At 36.9% G+C, this 16200-nt stretch overlaps 1 protein-coding gene across 1 annotated transcript in view; it reads right to left on the bottom strand.

Annotated features, from left to right (window-relative positions):
* The window catches only part of ATP8A1 (ATPase phospholipid transporting 8A1), a 231850-nt gene that overhangs the window by 142465 nt on the left and 73185 nt on the right, over window positions 1-16200 (bottom strand). Inside the window, 6 exon segments of the mRNA XM_030313951.1 lie at window positions 4290-4378; window positions 5580-5657; window positions 8249-8376; window positions 9633-9798; window positions 11118-11229; window positions 15356-15483. Of these exon segments, the coding sequence (XP_030169811.1) occupies window positions 4290-4378; window positions 5580-5657; window positions 8249-8376; window positions 9633-9798; window positions 11118-11229; window positions 15356-15483 (701 nt within the window).

Genomic DNA, 16200 nt, shown 5'->3' with positions numbered 1-16200 from the left:
AGCTCAAGTATCACTTTTTCAGAGAGCAGTCCCTGACCTGCCTGATTTGATCAAATCCCCATCACAGACTCAAATGGACCTCTGTACTGTGTTTTATTTTTGTTTGATGACTTAATTCACATCCATTAACCCCTAATTAGATCATAAACTAATTAGATTAAAAGCTGTTACATCCCCATCATCTAACAAAACGTCACATACAGAGAAGGAGATAAAAATATTTGTTCAGCTTTGTAAATAAGCAAACAAATGGTGTTTACCCAGCTCTTACCATGGTGGGCGGTAAGATAAATTTGTTGGTTATAATCTAGACCTTGGGGGGAAGTTTTATGACAATTGTGCTATTTCTTGTGGTGAATCTCTTCTCAGTGTACTGATCCTTTCAGTAAACATATTGCTAAACAAAATACCATCATGTTAAGCTATTCACATATTGTATTAATATACAAAGATTGCTTTTTAAAAAATATTTTTAATGTTTATTTTTGAGAGAGAGACAGGGACAGCGTGAGCGGTGGGGGAGGGGGGGCAAAGAGAGAGGAGGACAGAGGATCTGACAGCAGAAAGCCTGATGTGGGGCCTGAACTCATGAACAATGAGATCATGACCTGAGCTGAAGTGAGACACTTAACTGACTGAGCCACCCAGGCGTCCCTCCATAAAGATTGCTTTTTAGAAAATTCATTATTTACTTAAAGGGAAAATGTCAATGAAATGTTTTTAACACTGATTAAATGGCGAAGTCAACAAAAATCAGTTTAGTTTCTGTACTAGAAATTTTTTTTTAACTTTAGAGACTGTACTATGTTAAGCCTCGCCCAGCTTATCAGCTTAATCTAATAGTAAGGTCTAAATTATCAACAAAGGATTATACTTAGGACTGTATTATATATGCCGATAATATTCACTGTATAGAGAGTCCCAGACACTGAACATAGAAGCCTCTTTAGCCATTCATGGTATTTAAGTTACTATGATAAAACTGACTCATTCTCTACAGGAAGGAATTTGTGGAAATGACACTTTAACAAATGTTTAACAGTAGAATTTCTAGTTTGTAGTAAGTTAAATTTACAAATGACATCATTTTACATTTAATCAAAGAAAGATCTAATGAAACAATCTAATAAGTTTAAGCACAGTGGCAATCTGACAAAGTGGATCGCTATAAAATAATCATTATTGCTAAGCATGTACAAATCTTTATTTCGTTGCCCACCATAAATCCAATTTGGGGCAGTGGTTATGGCAAATGAGAGAAAACTTACCAAGACTAAATTCTGAAGCACTGCTTTCAGTGTTAAAAATCTTTTCACAAATCTAAGGAATGCTAGGAAAAAATTATACTTCAAGTCTTATCCTTTAAACTCATAAAAGCCAACAGAACTCATTACCTAGGGTAAAACTAGGGTTTGTTTTACTTCTTAAAAATGCTGAAGGAGGATCAGTTCTGAAATTGTGACCCCAAAGGCATTTGTTAGTCTGTGAAAATGTGTGGTATTCTTTGCTTTGCCACATCCTGGGGGGAAAAATACCATCCTTTCTTCTGCTGGAGTTGAAAGTGCATGTACATAATAGTTCCCCATATTAAACAAGTGTTAACACTGCTATAGTGCAAATGGGATTGCAAAACCATGTTATTTCCCCGTTTGGGTTCTGATGACCCGAGAGTGCCTGAGGAAATTCTCATAGGAAGATGGTTGACAGTAATTACTTTTCTTGCTGAGTTTGGTGGAATTAAGGAACAGTGGTGTGCCTCCTACTGTAAACACCTAAGTGTCTGAAGCCTCCCGGATCAACGACTTCATATATGAACAACTCTACAATGTTGACATTCCAAATGTCCATCAGGATATTTGGGGGAGGGGATGCTGATGAAGCGCAATCAGGGCTAAGGATCCTAAAAGCACATACCCAATACAACATAATTATTGGAAACAGTTTAACAACTAGCTTCACTCAGCAAGGCTTCTGGGATTCTCAGAAACATGATATATCACCCAGGAAAGAGATGTATGTCTGTTTATGTAGTTAAATTTTGCAAACAAAGAAACACCTGTTTTTTTTTTTTTTTTTAATTTCTAAACACGCTTTTTTGATTTTTATATCCAGAATTTTATATCTGGAAAAAAACTGTAGAGATACCGTATCTCACTATCCTCATTGTAAGGAATTTAGAACATTTGAAAAGAATTATTGATAGTTACATGGTGAGTCAGTTACAAAGCTAGGACTAGGGGTCATGTCTTATGGCTGCACCTCAGTATTAAGAGATGTTATTTTCCCAAGAAGAATTTGTCTTACTGGAAGCTTAATCTAAATTTTGACAGTTCTTAACTCTTTAAGTTTATTTATTTATTTTTGAGAGACAGAGAGAGAGCGTGAGTGCACAAGCAGGGAAGTGACAGGGAGACAGAGAATCCCAAACAGCTGACAGCACAGAGCCCTATGTGGGGCTTGAACTCACAAACCATGAGGTCATACCCTGAGCTGAAATGGAGAGTTGGATGTTTAACTAACTGAGCCACGTAGGCGCCCCAACCCTTAATACTACTTTAATATTTACCAGTCTCAACCCTACCGGGTCATATAACAGTGGTTAATGCTAATTATCATCAATGGATCCAGGAGAACCCTGCTATTTAGAACTCCTGCCTGGAAGTGTTGAAGGACTTGTTTCAAGAATAAGAAAACACTTGATAAAATGAAGGAGAGAGGCTAGACCTCATTCTAGCTTTCTGTTCTCCTAAGTTCATAATCAATAATTATTAATTTGAAGAACTTGCTTATTCAACTGGAAACCGGCAAAATAAAAAAAGGATGTCAATTATCAAACAGACCACTCTAAAAATAAATTCACTTACGAATGCAGAATTTTTGTAAAAACAATCTCCACAAATCTGTCAGCAAGTATAATTCAACAAACTGTAGAATCCTGTAGAATCACAATAGGCCTTTCCTTTCTTGCCTGGGGTAACTGTGGGTCAAATACACATGACATCACAAAACGTGGCTCTGTCTCCCCCAAAATGGCAGCTAACTAAATTACAATGCTGGTAGCAATTGGTGGGGAGGAGTAAGGAGAGCCTTTTCTAGGGGAACTGGGGGAGCTCTGGATAAAGAGGAAAGATGCAAAGTGGCATCCAGCCCTGGAAACAGTGAGCACGCTTCTTAAATTAACATCCTGTCTCCGCAAGTGTGAAAAAGCCATTCAATCAAATGTCTTTTCAGCTTCAATTACACACATAGTTTGAAGCCATTTTTAGTCACTGTCTCTGCTAACCCAAAGAATATCTGCCTTCATCTATTTCTCTTTGTAGACCCTTGTACAGGAGTCACCATTTGTTTTTAGAATTTTTAACAAATGGCTATTTATTTATAATTTTAACTATGGCATTTTCAAAATTCATCCATAATTTTTATACTAGCTTATGCTTGGAGACAGAGTGTGAATGGGGAAGAGTGGGTACAAGCCAGAAAACCCAAATGCGAGTGCCCTTGCCTGAATGGTAAAGAGATCAGTATTTCCCAGTCTCACTTGTAGATAAAGACAGTTGGAAAATCTGATAATAGGTCATGGTCAAGGTCATTCCAGACAATGAGAGTGTTTCAACTTTTGATCATGTCCTTTTAGGAAATGTACAAATTAATTTTCTCACATTACCCTATAAAGTATTTCAAAAGGCTTTTGAATGGTTTAGGCAAACATAACTCGAAGAAAGAAAGAAATGGGTTCTAAACAAACACATTCAAAAGAACATCGTGAGCCTGATAAATATTTCTGATGGCATTCATCACGCCCTGGATTTAAGAGTTTCGTGTCCCTACCTCCTTCCCATCATCAGAAATTTAGACTGCTCTGTGACTGCAAAGAGGAGAGGTGGTAAAAGGAAAAAAAAAAAAAAAATCAAAGGGATAACTATCAGGGAAACAACAATATTTTAACTTGGAAACTGCCCAAGGACACTTTGCATGTTCTTACAACATTGTACTCTAACTTTATGGCAATGCAGAGGGAACTGTGTTTGTACCCCGTGACGGGAGCCAGACAGTGACCTTCAGCAACTCTAAATATGGATATACTACTGGGCAGAGCCTCCACCCCCTAGGTAATTCCAAATGACAAACAAATCCAGACTGCAACACACAAAACATACATGGCTGCTGACGTCAAAATAGGGGCTTTCAATTAAAAAAATTTCCCCTGATGAGAACTCTCAAAATGTACCAAACTATTAGCAGTAATTAAATGTATATATTCATACTCTAATTAGGGGGAAAAAACTCACCCATATGCAACTCCAGCTATGGTACACTTCTTAAACTGCATCACATTGCAGGTCAGAGTGCCTGTCTTATCAGAAAATATGTATTTGACCTAAAAAAGTGTAAAATTTCTCATTAAAATTTCAGAAGTCTTTAAAAAATTTTTTTTAATGTTTATTCATTTTTGAGAGACAGAGAGAGAGACAGCACAAGCAGGGGTGGGACGGGGGGTGGGGGAGGGAGACACAGAATCCTAAGCAGGTTCCAGTCTCTGAGCTGTCAGCACAGAGCCCAATGCGGGGCTTGAACCCACGAATTGCGAGATCATAACCTGAGTTGAAGTTGGATGCTTAATTGACGGCGCCACCAAAGAGCCCCTTCAGAAGTCTTTTTATGCTACTCTCTCACAGAAGAGGAAAATACCCCTTAAATAATTCTTTTTATCAATCTTGTTACATTTTAGGGCTACAATGAATGCTATTAACTGCACATTAAGTAATATGTTCAACTGCTTTTTTTTTTTTTAAGTATTTTAGCAATGAATCATCTCATGTATGAACAGTGAAGACTATCAGGATGTTAGAAAACCCTGTAGCCATGTAGCAATCTGCCGTGATATGGTCTGAATTTCCACTAGAAAACACCACTCCTGCTACTTAACATTTATGGAGCACTAAAACCAGCACTTCTCAACATAACACACAACTACAGAAGGGGGAATAGCTTGTGCAATTAACTTCATGCAACATCTGAATGGGTAAGAAAAAGGATAATTCTGGCCTAAATGCTATTTAAAAAGTAAGACTTTGCAAATGGCAAAAAAAAAAAAAAAAAAAGAATTTTTCCTCAGCTAGTATGTGTAAATTGATTACAAATATACACATATATGTGAATATAGTATCAATTTTAAGTCCAAAATTCCTGTTTGATTACTTTCATACTTGGACTTACATAACATCACTGATCGATTTAACCATTTTTCTTCCTTTCTTGTCAAAAGCTACGAGCAATTTTAATAGTGAGAGTTTATAACTCAAAAACAGCCAACACTTTACTACTAACCAGATTACATACTGAAGGACATCCCTTAGTGAAATACTTTAGGTGAGAGCAAAATATGTTCTAAATAATGTTTTTAAAAAATTCATTTACTACAAATGAAAATTGATAGTTATCTGCTAACACGTACGTATGCCGATCATTCAAGCAATGGGACATTCGGAGCTGTCGATTCAGATGAAGTTGCCACCTATGGCAGAAATGACAACAAATCTGACTTCCAATTCAACACATCACTAAGAAATTTAGTTTACCTGGCCAAGTTCCTCGTTCAGATTAGATGTTCGAGCCATCGCAGCAGTGTCTGTGGGTTCATAGTGCATGTCGAGATCCTTTTTTTCAAAATAAAAGAAATTACGGAATGCAACTGGTATCAAGAGGTTGACTGAAATTTCATTTAACTCAGGAGCTATATATGTAACCACTCTCATCTCTTGCCATCACTTTACCATTTCAGTTGATTTCCCTGAAAAGGACTCAGTATAGAATATTATATTTCCCGGTAAGGGCAGGACAGCTTGGTAGTTAGAGCATATCTCTGGAATCAGGCAATCTTAAAAAAATTTTTTTTTTTAATGTTTATTTATTTTTGGGAGAGCGAGAGACAGACCATGAGGGTGGGAGGGGCAGAGAGAGGGAGACACAGAATCTGAAGCAGGCTCCAGGCTCTGAGCTGTTAGCACAGAGCCCGACCCGGGAGTCAAACTCACGAACCATGAGATCATGACCTGAGCTGAAGTCGGATGCTTAACCGACTGAGTGCTCCTGGAATCCAGGCAATCTTGATTTATTATAGTTCTACCATTTTCTAGATATGTGACCTATTGTAAGGTTAAATAAGATAACGTATGTAAAGTGCTTCCTAAGGTGTCCAACACAATATAAGTCCTTAATGTAGCTAAAATAATAGCAACTAGACATTGCTCAAATAATTAAGATTGAAAGCCCCTGGAAAATTTACCTAAGAGATTCTGTCTGGTTGTACTTTCTTGGCCTAAGTTTCTGCCACTGTATATACTTGAAAGTAAAATGAGTGCCCTTCTCAAAACCCAATAAAAAATGTACAGCTTTGTACCATTTGTACTTGCATTGTTCACATAAATTATGAGGTGTGACTATTAATCTTATACAAATTAATATCTTCTACAGTATAATATTTTGTTGGCAAATCAGGGTTCACAGGTTTTCACATGTCAAACGAAAAGGACAAATCTGATCTTTCCCACATCTGCATTCCCCATCTGCTGATGGGGATCAGTTCTAAAGTAGGCTGTGTTGTTGTAGGTGCCATGTTTTAAGCAGGATATTAACCAAGTGGACAATGTTCAGAGAGGAATAAAGGAATGGGGAGTAGGTTGGAAATCAAATCTAGTAAGGAACAGAAGGATATGGGAGAAGATACCATAGGACAATAGGCATCGTAGCTGAGTTCTAATACTTTGCAAGGCTATCATTCAGAAACAAGGTTTTAGACATTTTCATAAAAGATCAGGTAGAACCAGTAACAAAGGGGAGCAATTATTCATCTCATTTCTACACAAGAAAGAGCTTTCTGGTAAGGGAAGACCTGTCAAGAATGTTATAAAATCTCTGTATAACAGAAAGGTAGTTGAAAAAAGCATAAGCCTGCTAGGTTACTCCAACATTCAAACTATGTCATTATTTGAAGAAAATATTATTTTTGAAAATCCACGTAAAAAATAATAAAGTGACTAGTTATTTGACTTTCATAATGAATCACTTTATGATTTCTTATTGTAAGTGGGAAACCTTAATTTTAATCCTGTTTTTAACTCTATTTACACAAATTTTATTACATAATTCTTCAGCAATGTATCTCCTTGCATGAAATAAGCCATACCTGCAGCTCATTTTAGATTTCTAAATTATACTGGTCTTCTGAATAAATTAGCAATTGACTGCTGAGGCAGGTCATTCACCATGAGCAGTGGCAAAAGTATTGTCAGTTATATTTTAGAAAATCCCAATACTGTCCATTTGAAAGACTTTTAAATTATTAAAAAAAAAATAACATCAAAAGATAGTACCAGAATTTCTCAAAAAAAAAAAAAAAGAAAAATTAAAACTTTCTGGCAGATTAAGTCTGAAGATGTATTCAATTTACATAAATTCATTAATTTTAACTGTGGTAAAATAAAATTAAGAACACATTTTATAAAGAAAATATTTAGGAAACAGATGTCCAGCACATTTTTTTCCCAAGGTTAAAAAAATTTTTTTCAGAAGAAAAAAATTAAGAAAAATTTAAGCACAGCTGAATTTGTTTACAGTATGGAAAAATAAACTACATAGATATATAAAACATGATAGACAGCCTGGTTGTTACAAATAATGAATGTGGTATTATTTCTCCAGCACTTAATCATTGAGGAGGCTGTGAGATTTCTTTGTGAGATTTCTCTGTGAGATTTCTTTGTCGTGAGATTTCTTTGCTCTGTATCACCACCATGAGATGTTGGTAAACTGTGTTTTATCATTGTTGTGTAAGGGTCCAGGAAAATCAGCCTCAAAGAAGTCAAGTGGCTTGGCAAAGTTCACACAGCTAGGAAATACAGAGCTACAACTATAGTCTAGATATTTTAGCTCCACACCCCATGGTTCTCCTTTTCCCCAAGATCACTATGAAACCCAAAATAGGTTTCCCGGAGATCTTGTTCCCCAGAATGTCGGGTCCGTAAACTGGTGTGATTCTGAGATGAGAGATTTTGCTACTGATTTTACATGTCAAATGATTTTTGTTATAATTATATTAGAGCCATAAATATTTTGAAATGCCATCTTGTAGTCAACAAAAGGTAAGGTATAATTAAGATTTTGTTTCTGAGAGATCAAAAGACGCTATCAGGAAAAAAGACAAAATGCATACTTAGAATGATGAAAAACAATAATAATTCATATTTACCCAATTTATGAAGTATGCCTGGGTAAATTTCACCACTTCTAATGTCACCAACAAGCTGATAGGAATGAGATTGTTGAAAAGGATGATGAAGGTCAAGAAATTCAGTCCAAAATTATTAGCACCACCATCTGTTGGGGGAGGTGGGAAGAAAGTCATTTACAGTTTTTTCATCTGCATTGGCCAGAACTTTAGCGTAACAAAAATTTTCCATATCATACAACAGATGCCTATAATTAGGCGGGATTCACTGCGCTGATAACATCTCCTTATTTTCAAATACATTCAGGATGGAACAGCACTATTTGTGTTCAATATGTTGTTAGTCCTGTTAAGAGCTTCATAATGGTATGAAAGAATGAAGCACTACCAAGTATTTCAAATCCTGTTCCAAATAGGAAGTTTAGAGATAGCAGGGATAGGATTGTGGGTTTATAAATGTAAAATCTCAATTGGGTAGAATCACTTTTATATAAACTCTTAAAAAAGACTTTAAAGCATGCCTGGAAAGCAATCAAACAAAAACAGCAGCAGGAAAACTAACCCAAGTAGCAAAAACAATGTAGGGCTGTACTTTAGGTAAACTACATTCTTCCACTTCAATAAAGAAAATGGAACAGCTACCCCAGACACACAAGAAACAAACTGATGGTACTCATAACAGTTCTAATGTTGAAATAGTAAATCAATGACTGTAAAAAAAAAAAAAAAAAAAGTTGGAACAGCTGCAAAAATAAATCAATATAATAAAAACTGAAAAAAATCAATTTTGCTACCAGGTTTTACTAGAATTTGTTTTTGTATGTTTGGAAATTAAATATTTATTGGCAATCAAAAGACAATGCAAACTTATTTTCCAGAAATATTCAGAGATGGTACATTAATCCCATAACAGTAAAAGGATAGATGGTCCAAAAAGAACCTATTTAATAGGACTTTCCCTGAGACAGAATGACCATTAACATGGAATTTAACTGCATTCATAGGTTCAAATGAAAGTACGTTCAATTTAAACATTTTACAAGCATGTGGTTTACTTTTGGTGCTTTAAATATAATCAATCTGCTTTCTTTACCCAGATAGCTACCTAACCACCCGTGTTAAAATATTTTAAAGAATAAATGAATAACATTAAATAAAATACAAAATAACATTTTATGTTATTACAGAGTGCTCATTAGATTTTTAAGAATTCTCAAATTTTAGAGACTCTAACATTTTACCTCCTTTTGTTGGAAACTGCATTGAAAAATAAAAATTAAATGCCCAGTTATCTTGGCAACAAGGTTTCCTTTTTAGGAATAATAGGAAATCTCAAGTCAGCCGTGAAATAAATACACGTTTTAATGAAAGAAAAACTAAGTACAATAGGCACTTTAATGCTTACAGTTTAGATTGAGATACCAGTGCTTTCCAGAATGCCTCCGATTCCAAATGGCTGAACCCACAGAACAGATAAGAGACATGGCAATTAAGATACAAAATAAAATCAAAATTTGTACATTTGTAATCCGTTCCACATTTGAGAGTTTAAGTGGTGGACTTGTTGAATTCTGTAAAAAAGAAACAATATGAGCAATAAAAATGAGTACAGATTGATTTAGTAATGTATATTTGGTATTTTGATGAAGACGACAGAGTAAGTCACACCTCAAAATCTAGACATGAGTAGATACATGAAAATTACACAGAAATAAGCTGTCAAATGTTAACCACCTTTCCCTCCCCACCCCACCCATATCTTTATCTAATGTAAAACAATAAAAAGAGAAGGAAATGACATTCCTTTATAGACACGACTTTTGCATTGAGGCAGGCAAGATGAACAATGCATTACTTGACTACTTAGACTAGAAGCATCTAGCATCTCAGCTCTGGAAGAGAGGCAGAGAAGGTGCCTATGCACCCACAACCAGAGACCTGGAAGTTCCAAACTATGAAGACCACATTTATTTTTTTTTTTAATTTTTTTTTTTTTTTTGAAGACCACATTTAAAGGATCTCTGGTTTCCACATTTCTGGTGGCAGTTAGCAACTCTTTTACTGAATACAGCAACCATCTAAGTGGCCCTGGCTGTAGGAAATGACAGAGGTTTCCTCAGCTGTATTTAATGATAAAAATCATCACGATAGGTCAGTGCTAACCAAGGCGTCCACAGAAGAGAAAATTAAATCTGTAATAATAGATATAAAATAATGGCTTACAGAATTTATAGAATGGCTAGGGGTGGAATCATTAATAGCAGTCCTGTCTGCCTGTTGATAATGTCTCCACAACTTTACAAAGTTATCAGAACTGAAACCAGTTTTTCATTCAGTATCTTAAAATGGTATTCCCTACCCACCTAACCAGTGAACACTCCTATTATATCCCCAGGCACATGTAAACACTAGAAGTGCGAAGACTAAAGTTGATTAAACGTGGGCTAACATTAAAAATGTTACCAAAAAATGGTCAACATTTGACTCTCAGATTCTTTTCGTTTTATGAAAAAGTGAAACCAAGTTCTAAAATTTGATCACTGTATTAAAATAAAATTATAAGACAAACACTTTAACGTAGAGCACTCGTCATTACATAGACATCTAGTATTAATCACTGCAATAGTTAGTAAATGCTGCCACGGGCCAACACACAAAATCATTAAGAGTTCATGCACTGTTGATGCCTGATGGACTTTCCACTGTTCTTGTGTGCATGAACCATTTCATAGCCCCACACACCGAAGAATGAGATTCTGAATGTATAGAGTGGGGCTCAGGGATCTGTGACAGATGGTCTGCTATGTTTCATACTACTGCATAGAGAGCTACAAATAGCACATTTTGCAAGAGAATAGGTCCAAAAAGTTTTCATAGATAAGAATCCTACCTGCATCAGCTTGGTATCATGTCCAGTGTAGACAACTATTCCATGAACCCACTGTGTGTTTCTCAACTGGGCGCCTCGAAGAAGAATCTGATCTGCTCCCAGGGGGACAGTGCTAGGACAGATCATGTGACATTAGAAACACTTTCTAAAATGCTTAAGAATTCTATAGTTATTACATAGTTCCAACAAAGGTTCTGTTATTAAAATAACCCTTCTCACATTCACTTTATTTTTAGAAAAGAAGTAATTTTCCTACCAGTAAGAATAATTTTCTTACCCAAGGACAGCTGTAAGGAAGCATTCCAGTTGCTTCTCCTTAGCACCAAACCAGCCATTTCCTACAACTTCATTATCCAAGACAGTAGGCAGTATTTTAGAACTCAGAGGTTAATTTTCAAACCTATTTTAGACTCTTCCTGATTTAGTAAGTCTGTTTAGGTTTCTAAGATGTTTGGAAGCGGTGAGGTTAGGGGATCTGCTCCCCTCCCACACCTAATTAAAAACAGCTTTGTGCATAATAAAAGTCCAAATAATATACAAGGCAAGGTAAATACATAGATCTCATCATCCACTTGCATTGCCACCCCTGCCCTGCAGAGGTTAAGTCCCTGTATTTAAAATCTCTAGGATAATTTATCATATTCGAATATCAATTATCTAAGAACTATGAATAAGTTTCCAATAAATGGTAAGCATCTAATGTTTTAAAACATTCCTCTGAAATGACAGGAAATTGAAGATATCTATTCCATCTAATTTAAAACACATTTTTCATGAACAAAGGCCAACTTGAGTCTTTTGCAAGTTCTTTGTAAAACTATCCACACTGGTAAGTTGTTGGTTGACACAACCTTACACAGAGAGGTACAAGCTATCAGAGATATAGTGGGATTCTTGATGGAGATGTACTACACAAAATGTAATGGCTTAAGGATTTCTATCACTAGGTCTTCATTTTAGGAAAAAAAGCAAGAAAGAAATGTCAAATATAAAGAAAAATACATTAAAAAAAAACAACCTGGAAAAAGAAGGCAACAGTTGGTCCAAGTAAAGTCTCCGGAGAACCCAGAACTTCTTACAGAACTTCTTTGCCAGCAGAGGGCAAAGTGAGGTTGAGTCTTGCATTCCTGGTGGACTTTCATGGTCTGTTAGGTGACTAAAGCTAGTAGCAGCTTGGGCCTTAGACCTTCTTTCAAGAACTGCCCAACGATCACTGGCTCAGGTGACATCAGTTCAGGTCATAACAGCACCTGAAGGCCTCTACTTAAGTAAGCCTTTAAGAAACGGTGTATGCCAATTTAGAAAAAGACTACAGTATCTATAATTCTCATTCTTTCTGTAAACAGCATGCTTTTCAGACCCAGCTGGAAGGGAACCCTTTGTGTATATGTCTCAAGATGTTTCAGAGTTGGGAGGGGACCTTAGGCCTAAAGCACGTTTCCAAGAAATTCTTGGGAAGCTGCTAGCCTATACTTGAAGCACGTAAGTGCCAACCATTCCTCACATATACAATGAGGTACAATAGGACAATTGTCACCTTGGCATTTGTGGTATGGATTGATTGGAATTAGGTACAAACTCTTCAAAAATGAACAAAAATACTCCTTTTCAATTATGAAGATTCAACATAAGTTAGTTATTACTACATTTCATCAGAGGTGGAATTCCAAAGCTTCTGGCCTAACCATCATCCTTAATAATGGAATCAAAGTACACATGTTCCAAATAAAGGGGCTCCAAGAGCTCTGGGTAATCACTGTAAAAGTCAAATGTGCCACAATACGAAGGTATTGAAAATCTTTTTCCACCTTTCATATATATTAAAGCTTATTGTATAAATTCTACCTTACCCTAAGTCTTGGCACTATCATATAGTTTCTCTTTCACTGCATTGATTTGCTTGGCATTGATTTCATGGGGAACTGATAACAAATGGAAGTTGGCCAGTTAGGAATGTCAGACTACAGAAACATTACTTATATAAGTGGCCAACTCTATTATTAGTCTATAACCATATGTTCACTCTGTGAGGTCACTCTGTGCAAATTTTAGAACAATATATAATTCATGAATTACAGGAAAGCTTTTGGTGGATCTGAATGAGGATGACAGTTTAGGGTATATCTTACATGTTCTTTAGAATTCAAACACTGTAATAATGCAATTATAAAATAATGAAGGCACTGATAATCTCTCAGGCTGGTGGAATGACTAGTGCATTTATCTGGCCACTACCTATACCTGGGGGTAGAGGAGACAGAGGAGAAGGAAAGCGAGGGCAAGAGGAAGAAGTGGCAGATGGGAGAGACCCTACCCTTCCTTGCCAGGTTCTGCTCCATTTCTGCTCCCTTTTCTAACAAATCTCCTTGAAAAGGCTGTCTACACTTGGTATTTTCAACTCCTCTTCTTCCACTATCTCAGACTCACTTCATCAGGCTCTGCCTGCTCTAACCAAGCTCAAGGATATCGACTTGCTAAACGGAACTGTTAATTCTCAGCCTCATTGTGCTTGACCAACAGCAACATCTGACCCATGTCTGTCACTCCCTTTGCCTTGGTAGACTTTCCTCACTCCATCTCGGCTTTCTTCCTATCAACCTGATTTTGGTTTCTTTGGCTGGTCTCTCCGTTTTCCCAACCTTAATGTTGCAGTCTTAGGATAGTCCTTGGGACTCCTCACCTTTCTCTCCATACCCTTTCACCTTCAGTGATTTCTTCCACTTCCATGGCTTTAATTATCTATGCCAACTATTCCCAAATTTATCTCATGACCCAGACTTCTATCCCAAGCTCTAGGCTTATATATTCATTTGCCTCTCTGACAAACTTATTTGGCCCCAAACTGAACCGCTGATATCCCCTCTAAAAACCCTCCAATGGATCACCATTTCACTCAGAGTAACACTCTACAATAGCCTTCAAAGCCTTGCATGGTCTGGCTTCCTCTTATTCCTCTACCCTTCTTTTATTACTCTTTCTTGGTAACTCTACTTCAACCACGCTGTCCTCCCTGAAATTTCATACCTACTCCAGGCACATTCCCACTTTAAAATGATGCAATAAATACAACTAATAATTTGCGCTGACTATTCCTTCTGTCTGGAATTCTCTCCCTCCAGATGTATAAATGGCTAACTTACTCTCCTCCTACTCACAGGCCTCAAATGTTACCTGATGAATGAGGCTTACTACAACCATTCTAACTCAAAAGTGATTTGCTCTCAAGGACACCCAATCTGCCTTGTCCTGGGCTATTTTTTTTTTTTTTTCAAAGCATTTATCACTTTCTAACCTAGAACAGAATTTTCTTATTTATCATTTGTTGTCTATTTGCCCTTTCCTTACTGCAAGAAAGTAAGCTCACAAGGGCGGGCATATTTATCTCTTTTGTTCACTGCAGTCTCCTGTTCCATCTCTGTACTTAGCCTACCTAGCCCACTGGGGGCTTGAGAAATACCGGTTGAATCTATGAAGAGAGAGACAGGAAAGAGAAGTGGGAAGGTATGAAGGGTAGAAAGGATGTAACAGTAAAGATAACTGTAGATGATAACACGGCCTAGAAAAGAGCATATGGAATTATACAGAGAAGACAAGAAAGACAAGAAATTATCCAGTACAGTCAACTCCTTGCGGGTAGAATCTGAAATCTTTGAGGCACCTAGAGATCACAGGAAAGGACCCAAGCCATGGAGATTGCAGATAGGCCTATGACATAAGTATTCTGGCCAAAGAATATGCCACTAATTAATGTGCCACAAGCCTGGCATATCCCTGAAAATATCCACTTGTCATCTTGAGGAAGTCTTCAGTTGTACCATATGCATGGAGTTAATAGCTAACATTTCTGGAAAAAGACTCTTGGTAGAAGTAACACAGAAATACTTAAGAGGTTTTGAGTGTTCAAACTTAGAGCATGAGAAAATAATATGCACCCAGGCTTGGAAAACACTCAGCAATACACTGAGACGCAGTGAATTCTGTTTTTTGTTTTGTTTTGTTTTTTATGTTTATTTTTGAGAGAGGGAGACACAGAGCATGAGCAGGGGAGGGGCAGAGAGAGAGGGAAACACAGAATCTGAAGCAGGATCCAGGCTCTGAGCTTTCAGCACAGAGCCTGACGTGGAGCTTGAACCCAGGAACTGTGAGATCACGACCTGAGCCGAAGTTGGATGCTTAACTGACTGAGCCACCCAGGCACCCCTGAATTCTGGGTTCTTATAAAGACCAATTTTACATACCTATGTCCATCAAGCCTTATGTTTCCAACAAAATCGTACAGATGTCTGTTTGGACTTTCACACTCGATTCTGCCAGAAATTCTCATCAAACTGTCAATGTCTTTTATATCTGATGTTGCTGGTAAGCCCTGTTTAGAAATTTTTTAAAAAGCAAAAGAGTATATTAATTGCATTGTGTGCAGGAGGAGGGGGATTCTGAATTCATCTCAGTCTTAGGATCTAAGAGGTCCCACTATTTTATAAGCAAGTCTCCTCCCTTACACAATACTGTTTGTCAAATCATAATTAAGGGTCACCTTCCTCTCTACTTGAACACAAGAATAGGGTAGCTTTTGTGAAAGATCTAAAACATACTTGAGACTATTAACTTGACTGCAAAGATATTTTGAAGTCCTCAAAGAACTGTGTGTTTCCAAAAATAAAATTAATATTTAGAATTACACAGTCTGCCTGCTGAATCTCAAAAAGAGAATGCAAAATAAATAGAACTATGTCCAAAGAGAATCGTTACATTTCTTTTCTGTTAGTCCACTGAGAAGGAAAACTCAAAAATAGTTCCTCCCTCTGGCCAACTAACTTCTACTGGCTGGCAGTGAACAGGACCCCGCTTCCTGGGGCACTCTGAGTTCAGGTGCCCTGATGACCTACTTCCATCACATCCCAAACTTCTCACTTGTCATTTCCATCATCCCCCTAGAACCCCAGAGAATACATTTTTAAAAGTCTCCTCCTTAAAAAGACCGTTGCTTTCTATCGGAGATGGTATGAGAAGCAAATACAGAAATCCTAACTATTCCCTGAGATTAGTGAGACTTTTAGAACAGCAATGGAAACTATGCCTTTTC

Source organism: Lynx canadensis, chromosome B1, assembly GCF_007474595.2.
Source record: "Lynx canadensis isolate LIC74 chromosome B1, mLynCan4.pri.v2, whole genome shotgun sequence".
In the NCBI taxonomy this organism is placed as follows: domain Eukaryota; kingdom Metazoa; phylum Chordata; class Mammalia; order Carnivora; family Felidae; genus Lynx; species Lynx canadensis.
The sequence above is the reverse complement of the archived record's forward strand: the minus strand, read 5'-3'. Positions and strand labels throughout refer to the sequence as shown.